Source organism: Euprymna scolopes, chromosome 24 (genome assembly GCF_053919585.1).
Source record: "Euprymna scolopes isolate OS-2025 chromosome 24, ASM5391958v1, whole genome shotgun sequence".
Taxonomy (NCBI): Eukaryota; Metazoa; Mollusca; class Cephalopoda; order Sepiida; family Sepiolidae; genus Euprymna; species Euprymna scolopes.
In genome coordinates this window covers 10,031,577-10,055,593 of record NC_136505.1, presented here as the reverse complement: position 1 = coordinate 10,055,593, position 24,017 = coordinate 10,031,577, and the positions used below count along the sequence as shown (strand labels likewise).

The window sequence follows — 24,017 nt, the reverse complement described above, 5'->3', positions numbered from 1 at the left end:
CTCAAAATAGACTTTGTAGCCTAGTGGGAGATGCCCTTTTCTCTTCCCTGCAACCTCTTTTTCACAGAAGAGACTTTGCAAACCTGTCTCTGCTTTATCATTGTTATTCTCACGGCAAGTACTCGTCTGAGCTCCAATCTATGGTCCCCTCTTGCCAAACTTTTACGAAAAACACTCGTCTAGCTGAAACTACTATCAATAATTTCCCCCACTCTTTATCTGTGCTTAAACCTAACATAGATTGCATTAACAAAACTTCCTTCTTAGAACTGCACGCCTGTGGAACTTTCTTTTGTTTCCCTGCTTTCCAGCTGACTACAATATTGTTGTCTTCAAGTCCAACATAAACAAGTACTTAATGAGCTGTCAAGTAATCCAATTTACCAAATTTACGCTATTAACGATTACTACAATATTGTCCCATTGATAGTCATTAACCCTTATCCTCAAGTGACCTCTACACCTTGATAAGTGAAAAAAAAAAAAAAAGATTGATAGCTAGTGCCCGTGTGCATGTAGATAACTCTTCAACCCAGCTTCACCCTTGCATAATCGTTCACATAGCAGGAGAACTTGTCAATATTAAGTGATGCTAGACACACACAAAAACACATTGCTCTCTATTATGAAGTGGATGAATAATACGCCATTAATAATATCTAATTCTAGAATGCTTACAAAGAAACCTGGCAGCTTGATACATCACCACACAGGTGCAATCTAATGAGTAAAAACTAATCTTTCACAACTGAAGGCTAAGCCAAGCAAAAGCATTGCTACACAATACACATGAGTTGAGCTGCACATAAAAATAATAAATTGAAAGAATAAATAATTTACACTATATTTGAACACAATTCAAATTATACAAGTCAATTTTCTATGATTATATTTGGGATGGAAGTCAAACAAGAACAGATAGTATTAAGTTAAGATAGTATTAAGTTAAGATGTAAGCTTTTAACGAAAACTTTTGGTCCAATTTAAGTGTGGTTGCTGTTGTGTCAGCATTCACTGTGGGTCGGTTGAGCCAGCTCCTCCAACTAAATTTTCTGCATTTCATACAGCTGCCCAGGCACATCGGTTTGAAGCTGCAGCTGATATCAGGTCCAGCCATTTGCGGTTCCAGCAGTGTACTCCACAGAGGCGGGACACAGGATCACATTGACATCTTGCTTCACCGTGTTGAGCCAGGTTTTCAATTGACCACCACGTATTCTTTCCAATCCTGAATTGGGGATGGGTTGATGGTGGTATGAATGAGGTCATCTGGTTGCCAAGGCACAAAGTGTGACTAGACCATCGAAGACGTTTCAAAAGAACGGTTTCTTTGAGGGATGGTATCCAACAGCATGGATGGATGGTGGTGTTTGGGACTAATAGGTGCAAGTGAACCTGAAGGATGTGGTGTAGACATTGGTGGTTAAAAAAATTTAAGTGTGACAGACCAACAAAAATTTATCATCAAACTTACCATGGCCTGAGGGCCACTTAAGGATAAAGAAATTGCTGGTCGAACAATGATAGACACCAAGATTGAAAACAATGGGCAGAATATTACTTGAGAGGAATTACAAATATTTAAAAGATGCTCTTGAAGAAGGATGGAAGTTACATTGGCTGAAACGTTGTGAAAATAACACCCAAGATGAGGTTTGGTTATTTTTTTTTTTTATGGCATATCAACCCTTTTCAGGTTATTTAATGCCGAATCCAGTTATTTTGAAGAAAAATTTTTTAATAAAATTTTTTTTTTTTTCAAGTCGGTTTCTATTTGGTTGGGACCCTAACAGGTACTACCACTCCGGGTTAGAGTAAACTTGGAAGCAATGGTAATTAAAGGGTGGCTCCACACTCCCCAAAACCCGCAAGCTAGGGCCTCATCATTGGATATAGTTTAAGGTCATATCCAGGAGAACAGTAGGCTTGAATAATCTAAATAATAAACAAGATGTCGTGCTTTTTTTTTTTTTTTTTCCTCCATCTGAAAGTCTAATGAACATTTCAGCTTAAAAATAAAATTAAGTAAATTAGAACTTCGGGCCAACTATTTAATATATTTTTTTTTAGCTTTTGCTATTTAGAAACAAAGCACCAAATATAAGAAAATTCTTTGCATCGAACGAATAAAATACAGGTAAAGCATATGGCAGAAAGTATCCGACCTGATAGGGGTAGGGGACATAGTGGTTGTCTTTATCTGTTAATGTTGTTAACAAATAACTTTGGCAAGTAGGCAAAAAGAAATAAGGAGTCGTTATATTCATTTCTACTTTACAGTATTGAGTGAAATGTGCTTCTCCCTTTTTTATTTCAGTTTTTTTCTTCTTTTTTTTTCGTTTTCATCATTCCTTTCACCTTTTTTTTTTTCTTATTTTTCCATTCTTTTCTTTCCTTATATTCATTTCTTACTTTTCTTTTTCTTTGATCAATATCTTTTTCCTTTCTAATCTAACACTGAAAACTAGATTATAACAGCATCTGAAAAAAAAAAAAAAACGAAGCCACTTTGATGATTTGGTGACTCTACCATCTGTGTCCGCGTGGAATAGATGTCAACAGCCATTGTTTCATTAGCAGAGAAAGAAAACAAAAATAAATAAAATAAGATAAAATAAAAGAGCGGCAACAATTTTCAGAAACATGTTGCCCGGATACAGTAAAATTATTTTACTTAGCACATTTTTTTAAATTATACAGAAAAAGAAACACAATTTTAGTTCTTTCAATTTTTTTTTTTTTTTTTAAGAATTTGCTCCAGACAAGACATGAAACCATGTAATGTAAAAAAAATAAATAAAAATAACCAAAAGTTTGTTTTTTTTCACCCCAAACAAGACAACTGCCACTTGGAATGTAAAGGGTTACTATTTGCAATAGATGATTGTTAAGAATTAAGCAATGAGGTATCTTCACTTTACATTTTAACTTCTGCATGTTAGTAGAAACAGAAAACAGAGAAGAAATTTCAGAGTCTAGCAGTATGAGGGGGAAAAGTTAGAGTAGAAGCCTTTCTAGCATCTAGGGAGTTCAACGGTGAAGGGGTGCGATTTTGTTTTTGTCATGTTAGTCGGAAGTATGTATATCAAGTTGGTACAAATGCTAGGAGTTCATCAAATCACTTATCAAAATACTTATAAAACAGGCATAGGAATACAACATTGTGGTGATGGGACAGAGGTTGGAGCTTAGCCAATAATGTGGCACCTATTAGATTGGACACTCTTTTTTTTGAGGGGGGGGGACTCTGTCTAAGAAGGAGAGACTAGTAGTAAATGCAACTGCCCACGTATGGTAACAATACTCCATGCATGGGTGAAGGGTTGCTTTGTAAAGATACAGGATACTCCCAGGTGAGTAATTTTCTAGCAGGATAGAAGGTGGTCACCTTTGCAGCAGCCTTAGCAATGTCCTCAATGTATTTGTCCAAATTAATGTTTCCTGTGAATATTAATCCAAGGAGTTTTAATGATGAGCTCTCAGGTAGAGTGTTATTAGCCATGGCAATCAGTAGTTGAAAAGATTTCTTATAATGTTTAAAGGAAAGAAGCTTAGTCTTAGTAGCATTAAATTTTATCATCCATTTACAGCCCCATTCAACTCCTGACTGAAGATTGTTTTCTAAAGTTCCTGCCAGGAACTCAATGACACATCTCCACTTCTCACAAACGTCCATGACAGAGATTGTTTTCTTAGAGTCACACACCATCAATATCTGCAATAGTGAGATGAAACTTTCAGGTTATTAATGCATAAGTTCACTCATTATAACAATGCGATTTGCAATTCAGGCAGAATAAAAAATAGAAGCCATTACTTTTGGAATATCCCTCGCATTAATATTTAAAGGGGAGAAAACTTTGATAAGAATAATTTAGAAAGCAGTCGAACTTCAAAGGAATTTATTTCTTGATGACAATATCTATAAATATTTCCCTTCGCCCTCATATTCTCTTCTACAAAGAGCACATGAAGAGAGTAATCTGGACTAATTGAACGTCTCTGAATTAGTGTCCAGATAAACAATATTTGGGTTATTCAGATATTTGTTATGGAAATCGCTTGAGACAAGGCATGAAGCTTCTTAATGATGTAAAGATTTGGGTGATTCTATGTGTGACAAGAACAAAGCAATCAAATGCCAGAACAGCTTTATAAAGTAGATCTTGTTGAATTCTTCAGTGATATTTTTCTGTCTCAAAACGAGAAGACTATGTTTCTGCTGATCCTGACTGGATTAATTCTTCGCCTGGAAAAACTTCTCTACACGGATTTTTACTGCCATTCTTTTTTTGCTTGGAATGACATTTTTTTTATTATTTCAAGAATGACTTTATCTTCAAGATATGTTTGAGAGCTTTTAGTTTGAACATCATCTCATCCCAACAAGACAATACCTTTTTCTCAACACATCTATGCAACAGTGCAGAATTGTCACTTACTTCAATGCATACCAAGTCTGTCCTGCAGAACTGCAACATCGAAATGGTGCAGTGAGTAGATTAACAAACCGAAGATGCAAAAGAAAGATTGGTAACGTTTTTAAAGTCAGTCATGCAATCGATGGGTGTTTTATCGTGCAGAAAAGCAGTACTAATATTGGGAGGGTTAGATGATGGCATAATTTGCGCAAGAGGAAAAGGTACATTATCAGTGAAATGGAGGCAGCAGTAGACGATGATGCTATGCAGTTTAAGCAATCGACAGCGTAGAAAGGTACACTATTTCAGGTAAGTGGCGGAAAAATCCATGAAAAACTGAGAAATCCATGATATGGAAATTGGTACAACATATCTATGCACATTCACACCCACATAAAATGAACATTTATTGGCATTGGCAACTGTTGGCAAGGTTACCCATCACTATTAATTGGAAAGATAAGCAAACATATATATATATATATATATATATATATATATATATATGTGTGTGCACTTTCAAAAATTTATAACTTTATTTATATTTGCGATAGAAATAATCTGTAAAAAATGTTATAAAGTTTCATGTATTTAGTTTTAAGTATAGTTATTGAATAATTTTTCTCCACAAAATTCGTAACAATTTTTAAATAAGTAAAAAATAAGTAAAAAATATTTTCTTTTGTTTTTCAGAATCAATTTGATCCCATGGCGTCAATTGAGGAAAAAGTAAACTGTGTCCTTTGGTTGGCTGAATTGAAATCTACTATTGCTGTACAAAGAAAGTTTAGAATTTAATAAAATAAAAAAGCGCCTCATAGGAACACCAGTGTTAAATGGATGAAAAAATTTAAAGAGACAGGCTCTGCCCATGATAAACCACGGACTGGAAGGCCATGTGTCAGTGACAAAAGTGTTGCTTCCATAGAAGAATCCTTTACTGCAAGTCCAAGAAAGTCTGTAAGACGGACATCATTGGAGCTCAGGCTGCCAAAGTCTACTGTGCATAAGATTCTGCGGGCAAAACTTCATATGAAAGCTTACAAAATTCAATTACATCAACAGCTGTTAGAAGAGGATTATTATGCACGGCTAACTTTCTGTCACCAGTTCAATGAAAAACTTTGCAATGATGATGTACTTGTGAGTAATTTACTGTTTTCTGATGAAGCAACATTTCACATTAGTGACAAGGTCAACAGGCATAATTACCGAATTTGGGGAACTGAAAACCCAAATGAAACTGTTGAACATGAAAGGGACTCTCTTAAAGTTAATGTGTGGTGTGCTTTGGGAATAAATCGAATCATAGGGCCATATTTTTTTGAAGATCGTGTTATTAACAGTGACAGCTACTTAGATATGTTGCAGAATTACTTTATTCCACAACTTGAACAATTAAACTTGAAAGACGATACAGTGTTTCAACAAGATGGAACTCCTTGTCACTTTGCTCAGCATGTTAGACAGTTTCTAAATCAGGAATTTCCTAACAGATGGATTGGAAAGGGGTGGACCATTTCATTGGTCTCCACGTTCACCAGATTTGACTCCATTAGATTTTTTTATGGGGACATGTGAAAACAATTGTGGATGCAATCAAACCTAGATTTGGAAGATTTGAAAGCTAGAATAACTGTGATTTCAGGCATTACTATAAATCATTTGGCAAATGTTTTTTGTGAACTGCAAAATCGTATTACCCTTTGTATTGCTAATGATGGAGGGCATGTGGAAAGTTAAATAAAATTTCAATAAAAGCTTACAAAATATAGATTTACTTCTTTCAAATCCATTTTACAGATTATTTCTATTGCAAATACAAATAGTTATAAATTTTTTAAAGTGCACACGGACTTTATGGACACCATATATATATATATATATATATATATATACATATATATATATATACATACACTAGCAGTCTGCCCGGTGTTGCCCGGTTGTAAAATATTCATAAATATTATGATTAATACAGAATTCTTATTTATTATAAACAGAAATACTGTACATACTAAACATAACGTAAAATTCGTTTAAAAAAAATCAAGAAAAGCTGAGACACGAAACGAGTGTTATTTTTTTCTAAACAGTTCACTTCTTATGAGTAAAAAAAAAAATACTTGAGCTGAGATCAAAACCTAAAAACAGTGAGTCAAGTACGATAACCATTAAGCCAGCCTGACACAATCTTTAAAAGTGTTTTCAAACCTACTTATTCTTAACATGATGTGAACGATTCATGCATGTGCAGTTGACAAACATATATAAATCCGATAACCTCCAGGTATCAATTTTTCAGTTTTCATCCCTTAGCAGACCTTTGTTGGGGGATGAAAAGCGATTGTAAAGTTTTCCCCATATCTGAACACTCTATATATCAAATTTCATGCCTGTAGATAAAAAAATTGTTGAGTATATAGGTGTCTTTGCACATACATTTTCACTTTTATTTATATATATAACTATATATATAAAAAAATTTTTGTGTGAGTATTGATATTCATATTAAAAACTCTTTTTCTATTTAAAAAGGAAATACAACTTTGTTATATATGTGTCGTGGAATTGCATTCACTAGCAAAAGATCTAGTTAATTTGCATATTCTTTTAAACATTCATTTTAATTCCCTAATAGTTTTTTTCAGTTTTCTCATAGGATGATCATCTTTAGTTAACTATTACGTGTAATTATATTCATTCAAATATTCTACATAGTTATTAACTATTACATGTAATTATATTCATTTTTATTTTATTTAAAAAGAAAATACAATTTTATTATATGTGGGTCGTGGAATTGCATTCATCTGCAAAAGATCTAGCTAATTTGCATATTCTTTTAAACATTCATTTTACGTAATTCCCTAATAGTTTTTTTCAGTTTTCTCATGAGATGATCATATTTAGTTTATTATTACGTGTAATTATATTCATTCAAATATTCTACATAATTTATACTTGCGTAATATTTACGTAAAAAGGTTTATAGTAAACACAAACCTCTATCTGTATACATTTATATATGCATATATATATTTGTTTAAAAAATTTTACCTACCAAACTCTTGTCAGATTTTGGTCTACAGACATAAAACTTAATATATAGGGTATTGAACCCCATGCAAAACTTTATATTTGGGTTTTAGTCGGGAAAAATCGGTGCAAAAGTGTGAAAATTAAAAAAGTGGAATTTGTCAGGTGAAGGTCGAACGACGGCATTACGAATATGCATGTTTAACGTAATAGCTATTGGTTGATGTTTTAATTTTTAGCCTTGCAGCAAACATGTTTTCATAGCTCAGGCATTAACGTCAAAGGAATAAGTAAATCGTAAGCTAAACACTTTGGTTTCGATTTTCGGTGGTGGCGCACAAGTCATTTTCTTTAATACTTTTTAAATAATTATTATATACTGGGTCCAATATAATGCAATAACAAATATGAAATCTGCATTAATCAAATTATCATATTTAAGCGTATTTTATGACCGGGCAATGCCGGCCAGCCTGCTAGTATATATACAAAAGTGACCTTGTCTGTGTGTGTGTGTATATGGAATAATCTCTACCAAACTGCTCTGTCAAATTTTGTCTACAGACTTGAACTTGATATATGGGGATTTGGATCTGTGGAAACAAATTCGATTTGGTTTTTAGTCAACATAAATTGCTGCAAAGGTGTCAAAATTTGAAACTTGGCAGGAGTAAGTCAACTTAATTTATGTCTTTGTAATATATAATATTCAATAGAGGATTGATTCTATAATAATACATATGCAATCTTAAAATACCATGTTTACGCATATTGTATGACCAGGCAACACCAGGCGTCCAGCTAGTACTAAATGGATGACCATTTGGGAGTGATAGGCATTGTATGTAGGAGGACAGCAAATCCTCCCCGCAAAAAAAAAAAAATAAAAACTATTGCCTTTACCATGTATTTCAGTATTATCTGCTACTCAACCAAAGATCTGCTACTGGGTGGAAGTTCTGTTTTCAATTGTGTAGTGAAGCTTTTTATAAAAGCACGTAATTCATCTATATACTAAAATTAAAATTATAAAATGGATGGTAACATTCAATGCTGCTAAGACTAAGCTCCTTTCCTTTAAGAAACCTTCCCAACCACTAATAGCCATGGCTAATGATACATTACCTGAAAGTACTTTATTCAAACTCCTTGGCTTAACATTTACAGGGGAATATGAGTCGAAACAGATACACTGAGGCCATTGCCAAGGCTGCTTCAAAGAAGGTGGGCTCTCTTTACCGTGCTAGAAAGTTACTTACACCTGAGAGTATCCTGTACCTCTACAAGACCACCTTCCCCCCATGCATGGAGTATTGTTGCCATATTTGGGCTGGTACATCTGCTAATAGTCTCTTACTCTTAGACAGGGTTCAAAAGAGAGTTTCCAACTTAATAGGTCCCGCACTGTCAGCTAGGCTTCAACCACTGTCCCATCGAAAAAATGTTGCATCCCTTTGCTTGCTTTACAAGTATTTTAATGGTAGATGCTCTGATGAACTACAAGTTCTTTTACCCCTTCAATGTAAATATAACATGATCCGCCCAGTCGCTGGTGTGTGACCGACCCATGTGTTAAACTAAATGTCCTGGAAACAGTCCGCGTATGAAGATCTGTTGATTAAATATCTTTTATCAGAGGTAAAATCAAAGGCATACCTGAAATGTTGGGTGTGGTCATCTCCCTCACTCAGGGCTGCGTTCCCCTCTGGTGGTGTCATTCTGTATCGGATCTTCTTTGTCTTCAAGCCCGTTCCTTTAACCATACGCAGACATTCAATACAGCACAAACAAGGCACTTCCCAATTGTATATATATATATAATCTTAACTATTTTATTGTCCACTTCTTTCATACAATAAACTCCTTAAAACTAACTAACCTAACTAATGATGAAAGGAGGGGGGGGCTCCCTTTCCTCTCATCTACAGAGGGACAAAAAAGTATGTGCTCACCTCATGGCGTCCAGACAAAAAGAGACCGAAATCGAGAAAGGGAATTCTGGGCTGCATTTCTATGTATCCCTCCGCCTACAGCCAAATTACCACCTGGCCCTGCAGGGGGAGGGTGCATAAGCAACCACTAACCGTGACACTATGATATAGTGCCACATAAATACCTCCGACAAACAGCAAAATCCCACCTCTGCACAGCAAAAATCCCAGATGTAAAAAAGCCTTTTACTTTAATAGTTTCCTCCCTAGAATTGCTACCTTTTGGAATTCTCTTCCAGGTTCCTGCTTCTCTGAGTGTACTGACATGCAGAAGTTCAAGTGTAATGTAAACAGACATCTTGCTGCTGAACTTCCTATATAGTGTCTCTGCAAATTATGTCCCAGATAGTAGCAGACATCAAAGTGGTACAGTGTCTTATTTGGGATGAAAATTCAAATATATATATAATAAAATTATATAAACATTAAGAAGAGCCTACATGAATTGACCAATGTTTCAATGTTAACACGTAGATGCTTTTTAATGTTCATATAATTTCATTTAGAAAAGTTCTACTCATGTATTGAGCACTTTTTAAAAAGTATTGTATTTTAGTTTTTGTCATCAATATATTTGAACTGAATTATATTTGTATATATATTTATTTAATTCCACAGCCAAACAATGTCACAGCTCACAAAAGCCATGACAGTCAACAACCTAGAAGTTCAAGACTCGAGTTTTACTCTCATTTGGGGTTCATCAGTTAGACATATCCAAACTCGGAATTCAAAACCTGAGCCTCTTGCATGCGAGGCAAGCAATCTGCCAACTGAGCAAATGCCCCGCACACAAGAAAGTCTATTAACTAACACAGATCAATCAAACAAAATCCGACTGTGGAATGGATTTACTTCATCTCGAACAAGGGACGCAGTCATCCAACCAGCTATAACTCAAGCTGATGTTTCACAAGTAGGAATTTTAAACTCACAGTCAGATTTCGCCTCGGTTTGATTGATCTGTGTTTGTTAACAGATTTTCTTGTGTGTGGCACATTTGATCATATGGCAGAGTATTTGCATCGAATGTAAGAGGCTCAGGTTTTGCATCCTGAGTTCGGATATGTCTAACTGATAAGCCCAAATAAGGGCGATACTCGAGTCTTGGACTTCCAGTTTGTTGACTGTCATGGCTCTTGTGAGCTGCGATGTTGTTTGGCTGTGGAAATAATTATATAATCTCTCACATTCTGCAAATTATATATATATATATATAATTATGATTAGTTTTTTTTTTTTTTTTTTTTTTTTGGAAAAAGAATTCCAGCAGAGTGCTCAATTAAAAGGAAAATCCAAATTTTAAGAGCGTACTTATATTTTGTGTACAGAAAGTTGTTAGTTGAGACAGGTCATTGGTACCGTCGGTTTCAAGCCCGATAATAAGGCCCGTTTAAGGTATCCTTATCAAGCTCTCTTCAGCCAATATTCGTCTATCTTATAACCGGAAGTGTGAAGTATATATACCATGCGAATCCACGTTCAAATCTCGTTCTGTATAATCCCCCCTTTTTTTTTTTTTTTTTTTTTATCTATCTATCTATCTATCTATATCTATATATATATATATATATATATATATATATATATCGGATAATGTAATACCTAATTTTCAACTTTGAATTATTTTAATTTAAGATCTAATTTCGAAAAAATGTTTTTTTATATGAATCGATTTTAATTTGAACCCCATTTAATTTTAAAATCTCTTTCCTTATGTATAAAACCTTAAAAATCTGTATTGGTATCGGTTAAAAACTTAAAAATTCGTTTAATTATATCGAATTACATTTAAAATTTCCAAAAATACGTTTAAAGTTTTAAAAATATATTTTTAATTATATCGAATCACGTTTAAAAATTTCGAAATACGTTTAAAAATTATTTTTAAAAAACCCAAATCTTTCAAGGTTTGGGGAAGTGAGTATTTATCTATCCTAATATATATATATATATATATATATATATATATATATATATATATATATATATAGTAAGTTATAAAATATATATGGCAATTAAGCTACACTTAATATTCCGCGTTTCATCCACTCTAGTGTAGCTTAATCGCCATATATATTTTATAACTTATTATATATATATATATATATATATATATATATATATAATTTGCAGAATGTGAGAGATTATATAATTATTTCCACAGCCAAACAACATCGCAGCTCACAAGAGCCATGACAGTCAACAAACTGGAAGTCCAAGACTCGAGTATCGCCCTTATTTGGGCTTATCAGTTAGACATATCCGAACTCAGGATGCAAAACCTGAGCCTCTTACATTCCAACTAATATTCCACGTTTCATCCACTCTAGGACTCTGAAGAGTCCTAGAGTGGATGAAATGCGGAATATTAAGTGTAGCTTAATCGCTATATATATTTTATAACTTACTAACTAGCTCTACCTACGTATTCAGCATTTTTGAAGTAAATACTTAAAGTTTACACATAAGTTTATACTTTCGTATATTAATTTTATGTGAGTAAATGAAGTAGTTTATTTATATATATATATATATATATATATATATATATATATATATATATATATATATATATATAGCATTTTTTGTCAGTAGTTTTGTTATGGTCTTAAGTACAAGAGTGATTTACCTGCAGGAAGAAAGTCTTTTGTTTGTTTACCAAATTCTGTTCTATCTCCAAAGATTAATTGGCACTTACCTGCAAAAAAGAACAAAAGCAAAACAATAATAAAAATCTTCAAAGTGTAAAGGAAATTTAAACAATAGCAACAAAAAAAGGTTTCGAGATTTCATGAATTTAAATTTAATGAAATTTATCTGTGTCAAGTTATTTTGTTGGACCTCATTAGCAATGTACCTGAAAAATCGATATTTGATTCTAAGTAGTGATCACTGTATTACTTCTACTCATACATTTTATAAAGATGACGTGTCAATCTCGTCTCCTTGCACCAAGAGTGAAAGAGTAAATTAGACTATCGAGAAATGGTCAGGACAACTAAGGAGAAAGAAAACTGAAATAACACTTGCAATCAAGATTTTCTTTTTTTAATGTATTCTTTTACTATTGTTAGGCCACCACTTACCAAGGCCAGGAGACACTTGAGAAAAAGTGAGAGTAATGTTTTACAGATGCTTTTTTTTATTCACAGTTTCATGATGGATTGCTGTTGTTTAATGTAATGAAGAAATTACCAATCAACATCTGATGGAGAGATGTTTTGCAACGACAGACTTAATAAGCTCATGTCGTTCATGTTTTGTGGTTTCACGAGTACTGCTGTCGATAGCAGTTTACGTACACCTTAAATTTACTTTAAAGAACTCTTATACATACTGTATTCTCCTATGATTGCCAGCTGAAAGATGAAGAACACTATGGGCGTACTAACATCGATCAATTCATTTAAAAAACATTAATCTAAGAAACTGAAAATAATAAGAAGCTTGCCTTGCACATTAATCTTTGGCATTCAGATGTCGATATATCAACGCCCCCCCCCCACCAGTACTGTTTCAAATCATCTTGGACTTCGATTCATGACCTCCAATATGTAGTGGAATGGGGACAAAAATGGATGGTCACATTCAATGTTGCCAAGACTAAGCTTATTTCCTTCAATAATTACAAGAAACCTTCACTACCACCAATAGCAATGGCCAAGAACATATTACCCAAAGGTACTTCCTTTAAACTCCTCGGCCTAACGTTTACAGGGAACATGAAGTGGAATAGATACATTGAGAGCATTGCCAAGGCTGCTGCAAAGAAGGTTAGCTCTCTCTACCGTGCTGTAAAGCTACTTACACCTGAAAGTATCCTGTACCTCTATAAGGCCACCATTCGTCTATGTATGGAGTACTGTTGTCATATTTGGGCTGGTACATCTGCTACTTGTCTCACTCCTTGACAAGGTTCAAAAGAGAGTCGTCAACCTGATAGGTCCTGAACTGTCATCTAGACTTCAGCCTCTGTCCCATCGACGAAATGTTGCATCCCTCTGCCTGTTCTACAAGTACGTTAATGGTGAATGTTCTGACGAACTACAAGCACTTGTACCTCCCTCGACGTAAATACTCCCGACAAACCCGACAAGCAGCTAAATCCCACCCCTTCACAATAGCGATCTCTAGGCGTAAGAAAGCTTTCTACTCCAATAGTTTCTTCCCCAGAACTGCTAGACTTTGGAACTCCCTTCCGTGATTCTGCTTTCCAAACTGTACTGACATGCAGAAGTTCAAGTGTAATGTGAACAGATATCTTGCTACTCATCTCCCTTCATAATACCCATGCAACTTATGACCCCAATAGTAGCCCCCTACTTCAAAGTGGAACTGTGCCTTGTTTGGGGTGAAAATTGAATTAAAAAAATTGTCTTGGAGATACTATTTGTCACAATACCTAAAATGGGATTGCATTAAGCTTACAACATTTTGAAAAGTTCCTATTTTCGTGGTGTGTCCACCCTACAGATAATAATAAACTCTTCCACTAATTATAAAGACCGGAGTAATATGTCTCTTGGCATTAGCACACAAGGCATGTGCACTTGGTAGTCGGACTGACGTATATCCACACTCTTTATTTGTTGTATGTGCTTTTATGTTTCATTTCCACACAAAACACTGAGTTGTGTCATTCTTCTAGACACCTACGGGGCCACAACAATTATATATACTGGGAAAAATATGTGACCAGAGGAGCACAATTTTACTGCGGCCCATGCAGTGTTCGTTAATTTGTCATAACAGATGAACATATACTACACTACATTTCCCCACAAAGAAAATAATGCCGAGGAAGACAGTATCATGATGAACGAACATGTACTAAGCTACGTCGTAAAGGAGGAGCTAATGCCTTGGAGGATGATCTCATAACAATACAACAGATACTACACTAACCCCCCCTTATAAAAGGGAGGAGCTAATGTTTAAGAATATCGCATCATGATAACATAATAGATACTACACTATACCCCTACCTAATAAAAAGGAGTTAATGCCTTGGAGGATGATCTCATAACAATACAACAGATACTACACTAACCCCCCCCCCCTCATAAAAGGAAGGAGCTAATGTTTAAGAATATCGCATCATGATAACATAATAGATACTACACTATACCTCTACCTAATAAAAAAGGAGTTCATGCCTTGGAGGATAATCTCATAACACCAGATACTACACTATTCCACCCCCAATAAAAAGAGAAAAGTTAATGTTTAAGACGGTATCATGACAACAGATACTACACTATCCCCTGCTCGATAAAAAGGAAGAGTTAATGCTTGGGAGGATGGTATCATGACAACATACTATGATTATTATTACATCTCTGGTTATAGATTTAAAATTTAACAAGACTAATGTATGTGTTGGCGCTAATGGGATACTTAGAGCCGTCAAGCGAAGTTATTGATTACACTAACACACTGTGTCAGTATTACATCACATATATGCTGAGTGATGGCTATGCGAAGCATTGCATAGAGTGCAGTGGCCTCTGATATCTCTAGGACACAGACTTTTCGCTGTTGGCATGACCTGAGAGAAATAAATCTCATCACTGAACCACACCCATTTTGAGGTCAATAACTCCAATTTTAATGCTCATCCCATCTCATAGGATGGTTTTATCAATCCTGAAAAGTAGAGAATAGTCTCATTATTATTATTAGCGCACTTATCAAATGGGTCAGGTTCATACTGAACCCCCCCGCCCCTGTATATTTGGAAAAAAAATGTTTTATTTTGTGTTCAACTATAAATATTAATAAGACAAAGTTCATTTAAATAGTTTCATAAGGCAATACTAGAGCTACCCGGACTGGAATAAAAAATAAAACATATATACAGAGAATAATGCATGAAAATATATGTACAAGCCGAAACAATTGCAGACTTAAATAAATTGAACCTTTTTGGGAACAAGCATAAATAAGTATCTGTTCCCAATGAAGCAGTAAATTATTAAAAAGTATATATATATATATATATATATATATTATATATATATATATATCTCATGAAAAAAAATTTTAAATCTTTTTTTACAGGTACATAATTTTCGACCGATCCTTCAGTCTTCATCGGTGTAGTGAAAGTGATGAGCATACATATATATATATATATATATACATATATATATACATATATATAGATATATATATATATATATGTATAAGTTTTAGTCGCTTTTTAAACGCTGTATTTACAGATTAAATCTTTCTTTTAATCATTAAGAGCTCTCGAGAAATTTCCGCATATTTTATTTAAATCTATGTATATGTGAAAGAATTACGTTTGAGGGCTATAACAATGCTGTTATGGAAACAGTCTATGCAGTAAAATAAATACCGGCGACAATACTTTATTTGTGCATATTTATTTTTGAACAGACAGGGTGGAATGATAAAATTGTTGCTATAGGAAAGACATGATTCAATTTTCATTTTATAAAAAGGTTTTCTTTTTTTTTTGTTGTAGAACATCTACTAGTTGGGCAGTTGTGTAGATCCCAAGAGCAATAAGAGTCTTCTATTATGTCTGAAAGTGACACAATGTTCAATGAGCGAGACATACAACTCATGTTCTCTTCAAACCCAAGTTATGACAACAGGACCATTGCCAGCACCCTCAAAATGCAAATCTGGATGGTTCAATGCTTGAGGACACAGCTCAACAACGTTTTCAACCATGGTTATGGTCTTTGAAGTCGGCTGAAGTGTACATGGATGTGCTGAAGAGTGTGGTGGTCCCCTGGTGCAATCAAGTGGCAGCTGGCAGATCCTGGGTGTAGCAGCAGGACTTGGCATCTCCCCTTCTCTTATTGGCTCCCTTCCTCCCACAATCTGAATCCACGGGACTACTTCGTTTGGTCATATGTCAAGAACATCACCAACATAACCTCCTACAATATCAAAGCTAGCCTGATCACTGAGTATTCACCGAGCTCTATCATGAATAGATGTCAGCTCTACTACATTATGTAGACAAGAATATTCTAGAGCATAAAAGGTTGTTCATTTTAATGGTACCACTCCTGTCTTCATAGCTCTTAAACATTTTGAGTTAAAAAGAAAAAAAAAACATAGCACGCTTCACTTTTGGAACAACCCTCGTAGATGTAGAAAAGTTAATATAGACAGGGCTGTTCACATAGGAAAGCTAATGTAAATAGGAAGGAAGTCATGAAAAAAAGACTTGAGAAATAAAGAGTTGGCCATGTTAGTTCGGAAGTTTCCTTAAAGCATGTAAAACGAATGTTAAACAAATGATGATTTATTTTAAAGCAATTATGAAACAGGAGTACTATGGTAAAAGAGTCATGCTTATGAAATGTGATAATGGTGAGGAAATTGATAAGTATAAGTGCCCATGGTTGGCTAATGCTCACTGTAGAGAAGCCATCTATCTAGCGCAACCGAGATTGAACTCACTACACGAGTTTGTAGTATAATTTGAATCTTGTCATGGTAAAATACCAGGTTGAGAAACTGGCACAGTCTATTATTCTTTCGAGTGTAGATAGGACTCTCTTAAGCCGTGATAATGATGGCGTCACAATAAAAAAATACCCTTGATAGCCGTGGAGAAGCATCAAGTATTCAACAGCAAGATCAAGTACAGAAGCACTGGCACTCAAATCTGGAACCCATCCGATACAAAAATAAAGCTAATACAAATTTAGGTTTTGTTCGAGGTGGCAGCAAAAAAAAGATGTCTTTCTTTTGCTGCCACCTTGTATCCTGACAGTACCTAAATTTGCATTCGTCTTATTTTTGTATCGGACGGGTTCTGGATTTGAGTGCCAGTGCTTCTCTACAGTGGGGTGGACGCTTATTGATATGACTCTCCACACCGGTATCACATGAAATGTATAATTCATACACAGACTTATCAAAAGACATCATGGAATGAATATGAATCAGAAAGATGAATAATTCAATTGTTATCATGAATTATGAAGCAAATGGATGAAGAACAAAATATGCTGTTATTCATCCATTTGACTATACAATCCGTTTCTCATCCTTTTTTTTTTATCCTTAGTCAGTGAAAAGAAATACTTCTAGATTAAGGCATTTTTCTAAAATTTTATTCCCAGTTCAAAGTTTCCTTTTGTGGAGAGCTGTATTTTTACTCCTTTATAAACCAACCTTGTGTCTAACTCTGCCTTCGTGCAGAGGCTTGTAAACAGGGACTATACAATCCAATACAGACACCTTTGATATCTTCACATCTTGATATTAAGCATCTTCTTCAAATATCTAATTGCCTCCTTCGGGTTCAGTCTATTGTAAAACGTAGATCATATCACACATTAGCTAAACACTAAATGTTTTTTTTAGCTTCTTTGTATAAGTGTTTCACTATCTAATGTACTAAGTAGCCTGAACACCTCTATGTAGCTTGATATCATGAATATATGTTTATACTAATTTGTCAATATTTATTATAGAACATTATATTTTAGTATATAATGTTCTATAATAAATACTGACAATTGTTATACCTATAGACACTACTGTTTCCTGCTTTATCCATCAGTGTAGGAAGTGATAATTACTGCTGTTCACGAGATTCAAACCCAGTCAACAAAGTCATCCTCGACTTTGTGGGCTAACACCTTTCCTCCAGGTCACCAGCAATTAATATACAAACAAAAGGAAATTAATTACTTATCAATGCCATGTCGGTAAGCGTTCATAATCAACAATTATGAGAGTATTCTACAACACAAAGTTGAAATGATTTTTATGTAGCTGCCGGGCAACGCCGGTTAAAAATAATTATTCAGAATCGAGTTTATCCATCTATCTATCGATCTGTTTATATATATATATATATATATATATATATATATATATATATATATATATATATATATATCCATTTATCTGTTTAACTGAAAAATAAAAATCGTGAAAAATAAGTTTAACCAAGGTTAAAGGTTAAGGTTAGCGAACTTTGCAGATTTGATGAAGGGTCGGAGTGTCATGATTTGACATAAATCAAATTCAATGACCTATCAAAACTTAAACCGGAAAACTAGGTAGATGGGGCCTGGATCTGACATGTCAAAAGTTCCAGTGTCCGAAATTTAGTTAATTTTAGTATAGTTGGTTCCTAGACATGCAAGCGACAACATGTAAGATCAAGGTCACTTCGAAAGGGGGCGACGGTTTGTCCGCATGCCAAGATTGCTAGTCCACTCCAGTCTGCTAAGATAATACCTGTGAAGTGGAATAAAATATATATTTAAAAAAAACAGCAATCCCGCCTGACTACAACTTGGATGTCTTCAAGTCCAACATAAACAAATTCCTGATAAATCGCCCCCTGAAGTAAGATACTTTATCAGATCTCCATTACTAATATTACTACGATATTGTCCCATTGATTACTGTACATGCAATAACCCTTATCACCGAGTGGCCTCCAGGCCTTGATAAGTGGTGACTTCCATGTAAAAAAAAAACATATAGTTTGATTGCTAAAACCAGCATGGTATGGGTTGGTCAATATAACTGACAATGGTATGTACCAATCCCTATAAATGACAATGGTATGGTCCAATCGCTATGAATGACAATGGTATGGTCCAATCGCTATGAATGGCAATGGTATGGTTCAATCGCTATGAATGGCAATGGTATGGTCCAATCGCTATGAATGGCAATGGTATGGTCCAATCGCTATGAATGGCAATGGTATGGTCCAATCGCTATGAATGGCAATGGTATGGTCTAATCACTATGAATGAAAATGGTATGGTCCAATCACTATGAATGACAATGGTATGATCCAATCATTATGAATGACAATGGTATGGTCCAATTGCTATGAATGACAATGGTATGGTCCAATCGCTATGAATGACAATAGTATGGGCCGATCATTATGAATGGCAATGGTATGGACTGATCACTATGAATGATAATATATTAACCAATCGTTATGAATGACAATGGTGTAGGGTGATCACTATAACTAGCAATGGTATGGGCAATTGCTAGAACTGTTAATGTTATTGGTCGATTGCTAAAACTGACAATGGTATGGCCTGATAACTATAACTGATGAATGTATCGGTTGATCACTATAGACAGTATCGTATGAATCAATCACGAGACCAAATAAGAACCAAATAATATGAACGCTGACTATAATTCTGTACAATTCACTCGGATGTTCATCGTTTTTTATAGAATCAAATATGAATAATCTTGACTGAATACAAAATAAAAATGTATGAAAAGCAATCAAATGTGACCCAGTTGAATCCTTCATCAGCGCCGGCCAAGTTGGCAAGTTTTCAAAAACCATTCAGCGCAAGAATATTCGTTATTGATAACAGGCACAAAATTGGTTGCAAAACTGAAATGAATACACCAAAGAAACAAGCAAGCGTATATACAAGTGCCTTAGAAAATAAGAAAAACATAGCAAAAAATATTTCTTTTTCTTTCTTTAATAGGGGTTGGCAAAAAGCTGCATAGATATTCTGTTTTTTTTTTGTTTTTTATTCATGATAAAAAACCCTCACTTCATAATAAAGAACAACGTGTATTTTTTTGTTAATATGTATCTGTCTTGCACACAAAATTCTGGTGGATAAATAAAGAGAGAAAGCTTATCTATTTCCATAATGAGATGTTTTCTTCCTTTTCTTCCTTTTTGCATTCTATGCTAATTTTTTTTTCTTTTCCTTTTTTAATTCCAAGTTTAAGATGTTTTATTTCTTTCTTTTATATATCTTCTTTTTTTTTTAATCATTTCATTTCTGCTAACATCTTTGAGGTCAGATGTAAAGTTTTAAATTTTACACGTCCTAAAAAAAAAAAAAAAAAACTGTTTTGGGGATTCAAAATCAAAACAGTATATTAAATAATGGCTTCCCAGCACTGTTTATATATATATGGAATTTAGGCTTATGGAACAAATTCAATGTGGGTTTTAGTCAATTAAAATAGCTGCTAAGGAGTCAACATTGAAAAAAAATTCAATATGGCAGGAATAAGCTGACTAAATCTGTTATTTCTGCACATACACAAATATACATTAATAGTTGAAAGTTGTTTAATTTTTTAGTTTTCTTATCCATCTGTATATAGCGCCAATGGTAACAACTGAGGCTGCAGTACTAAATGTTTTAGTTTCGATTCTAGCTGATCGCACCCAAGTCATATTTTTTTTTTAAACTTTTGAAATCCTTACTATATATTGGGTACAATATAATAACCAATAGAGAATTGGCTCTAAAATAATTAATACGAAATCTGCATAAATTAAAATATTATATTTAAGCATATCTTACGACCAGGTAATGTTGGGCAGCCTGCTAGTTACTTTTCTACCTACTTGCATCATCAAAAGTGGCAGATGGAAGCTTAAGCAGCCATCTCCGATTTGATTGGGGGTTTTTCATCTTTTTGGATGAAAAAAATAAATAAATAAATAAATAAATATACAACAATTGTTCCAAATGTAATAAAATTAACTCTTTTACCTAACTGAAAAATTTTTTTTTTTAAATACGAAAAGGTAATCAGTCATTTGGGATTCTGACTAACTTTGGTGTAGGGGGCTACTATCAGGGGCAGCAACTACTGGGGTACTATGTAGGGATTTGGGCAGCAAGATGTCGTTTCACGTTGCACTTGAACTTCTGCACATCAGTACAGTTGGGGAAGTAGGGACCTGGAATGGAATTCCAAAGTCTAGCAGTTCTGGGGAAGAAACTACTGGAGTAGAAAGATCTTTTACATCTAGGGATCTCTACAGTGTGGGGTGGGATTTAGCAGCCTGTCGGGTTTGTCGAGGGTGTTCACATCGTGTGGGCACAAGTGCTTGCAGTTCGTCAGAGCATTCACCATTAAAATACTTGTAGAACAAGCAGAGGGATGCAATGTTTCGTAGATGGGACAGAGGCTGAAGCTTAGATGCCAGTTCAGGGCCTATCAGATTTGTGACTCTCTTTTGAACCTTGTCAAGGAGCGAGAGACTAGTAGCAGATGCACCAGCCCAAATGTGACAGCAATACTCCATACATGGGCGAATGGTGGCCTTATAGAAGTACAGGATACTTTTGGGTGTTAGTAGTTTTCTAGCACGGTAGAGATAGCCCACCTTCCTTGCAGCGGCCCTGGCAATGCCTTCAATGTAATTGTTCCAACTCATGTTTCCTGTGAACGTTAGGCCAAGGAGTTTGAAAGATGTACTCTCAGTTAAAGAGTCGTTGGCCATTGCAATAGGTGATAGAGAAGATTTCTTGTGATTATTAAATTAAATTAAAATAAAAACGTTTTCAAAGAATTGAAAACACAAATAAAAATAAAACGTTGAAAAGTAACTTTTATTACCTTTGGTAAACATTTTTTTTTTTTTTCATCTTTCTTTATAACGATACTGCAACACTGACAAATTTTATTTATTAATATAATCACTAGTGAGGCGATAATTCCAAAACTTTTCCTGATTCTGATACAATTATCGATTCCGATTCGTTATAAATCTCTAAATATTCAACTATAAAGTTGTTATTTATTTCTGATAAAAAACACGTTAAATACGCAGATATTTTCTCAAGCATAAAATCACATAAAAATGGTGGATGACTTTTTACTGGTTGTTTCAAAATCAATAAATATTCTTTTTTAATTTTATTTTTACTACCAGCAATGAAAGTGTTTTGTTTTAGACAAAATCAAATAAAAAAGACAAAGGAATCGTTTTTGACATCGGAAAATAGGCACAATTTTTTCTGATTCCAATACCCATACCTCCAAAAGTTCTGATTTTTCCGATTCCTGATTCCAATTAATCGTCCCAACACTAATAATCACAAGCCCAATTTGTTTTCATGGTACGTAGAGTAAAAATAATCATTTTCTCTGTATACTTCAATTTGAACATTGACCATTCACATTTTACTGGTTGAGTGGTGAAGTGCTTGAGAATGTGAATTCCATACTCTGATGAAACTTCTTCCTTCAGAGGAAGGTGATTCAACCTGCTGCTTCAGTCGGTTGGTCAGAAGTGGTTGACATATGCACAACTGATCGGTAGATTAAAATAAAAGCTAATCTAGATGCGCACCATTTATGGGAAGTACATCATCAAGTTGACCCATGTAAACATACAGGGTTCAAAACTGGCTCCAGAATCTAGCGAGGTTCTTTTCTCCTCTCTACAAACATATCTCTGCTCTGTTATTTTCATTGCAAGTGCTTGACTAAGCTTCAATCTATAGTAAAAAATTTCCCCCACTCTATTTGTGCCTACATTTAAATGCAGATTCCATGAACAAAGCTTATTTTATAGAACTTTGGAACTCTATACTACAGGCCTGCTTTCTTGCTGACTGCAACATGATTATCTTCAAGTCCAATGTAAACAAGTTCTTGTTGAGTGGTCTTTTAAATAATCAAATTCTACCAAATTTCCTTCACTACCAATCACTACGCTGTTGTCTCACTGATCACCTTACATTCATTAAACTTTATCCTCAAGTGCCTTTGTAAAAAAAAAAAAAAATACATAGAAATACACGCTTGACATTTATATTTAACTAGCGGACTATCGGGGGTGGAGGGGCGCCAGCATTGCCCAATCATAAAATACGGTTAAATAAAAAAAAAAAAAACGTACTTGGGTGCCATCTTATCGCGTTATTAAAAGAAAAAAATGCCGCGTGATGGACGAGCATAAGGAAGTTGAGAATTTTAAAAGATAGGAGAGGGAAAACATTAATAAAAGAAAAAAAAATGCTGCGTGGTAGACGTGAACTTGCTCTATTGATCGGACCAAGACGTCACTGATGTTATTACGTTGCAAATTTAGCTTTTTAAAATGAAGCAACGAATTGAACATTCCCGTATGCGCAATTAACAAACAGTGTCGAAGCCAACATTTTTACCTGACCCCCCCCCGCTATAACAAAACAACATTTATATATGAAATAATTGATTTTTTTTTTTAATTTTTCAATATTAGGTGTCCAAAAGATCGCTCTTTCTAACAATATCACGTTCATAGCTGTTTGATGCAGATGACAAAAGTTTTTAGCCGACATACTAACACACAGATGACTGAGATTTATATAATAGACTAGCATTGCTACCCGGCGTTGCCCGGATGGAGAGAGTAGGTGGTATATTAAGGATACTGAAAAAAAAAAAAACTAAAAAAAGAAATTAAATTTTGTTTCAATCAAAATAGTAGCAAGTACAAAAAAAAAAAAATTATCCACAGTAAGCAAGCAGGCCCAAACCTGTAACACAAAAGAGGAAAAAACTAACGTGCTAGCTGTCACGACGGGTCGAAATAAAGTTTTATAAATGTCCATTGAGACTGCTAGGTGGATGACTTGCAAAAATGTTGATGTAAAAAGTGACCTCTCCTTGCAAAAAAAAGCCCAGTTGACCAGCACAGAATTAATCTTTTAGGCCAATTTTTGGATATTTTCCATCTGAGAGATTGATCTTTCTAACAATACCAATTTTGTCATGGTCTGATGCGTTTGTCAAAAGTTCTTGGCAGACACACACACATTTT

The 24,017-nt window shown here is 34.5% G+C and overlaps 1 protein-coding gene across 2 annotated transcripts in view; it reads right to left on the bottom strand.

The window, feature by feature from the left end:
• LOC145246583 (protein VAC14 homolog) overlaps positions 1–24,017 on the bottom strand; it is a 470,245-nt gene that overhangs the window by 179,985 nt on the left and 266,243 nt on the right. Inside the window, exon 17 of one of the 2 annotated variants that reach the window (XM_080108198.1) lies at positions 12,037–12,152. The exons of the other annotated variant lie outside the window; for it this stretch is intronic. Coding sequence (XP_079964324.1) covers positions 12,149–12,152 — 4 coding nt within the window. The 3' untranslated portion in view covers positions 12,037–12,148. Of the gene's footprint in view, positions 1–12,036; positions 12,153–24,017 lie in introns of those variants that run through there. 2 annotated transcript variants of the gene reach the window in all.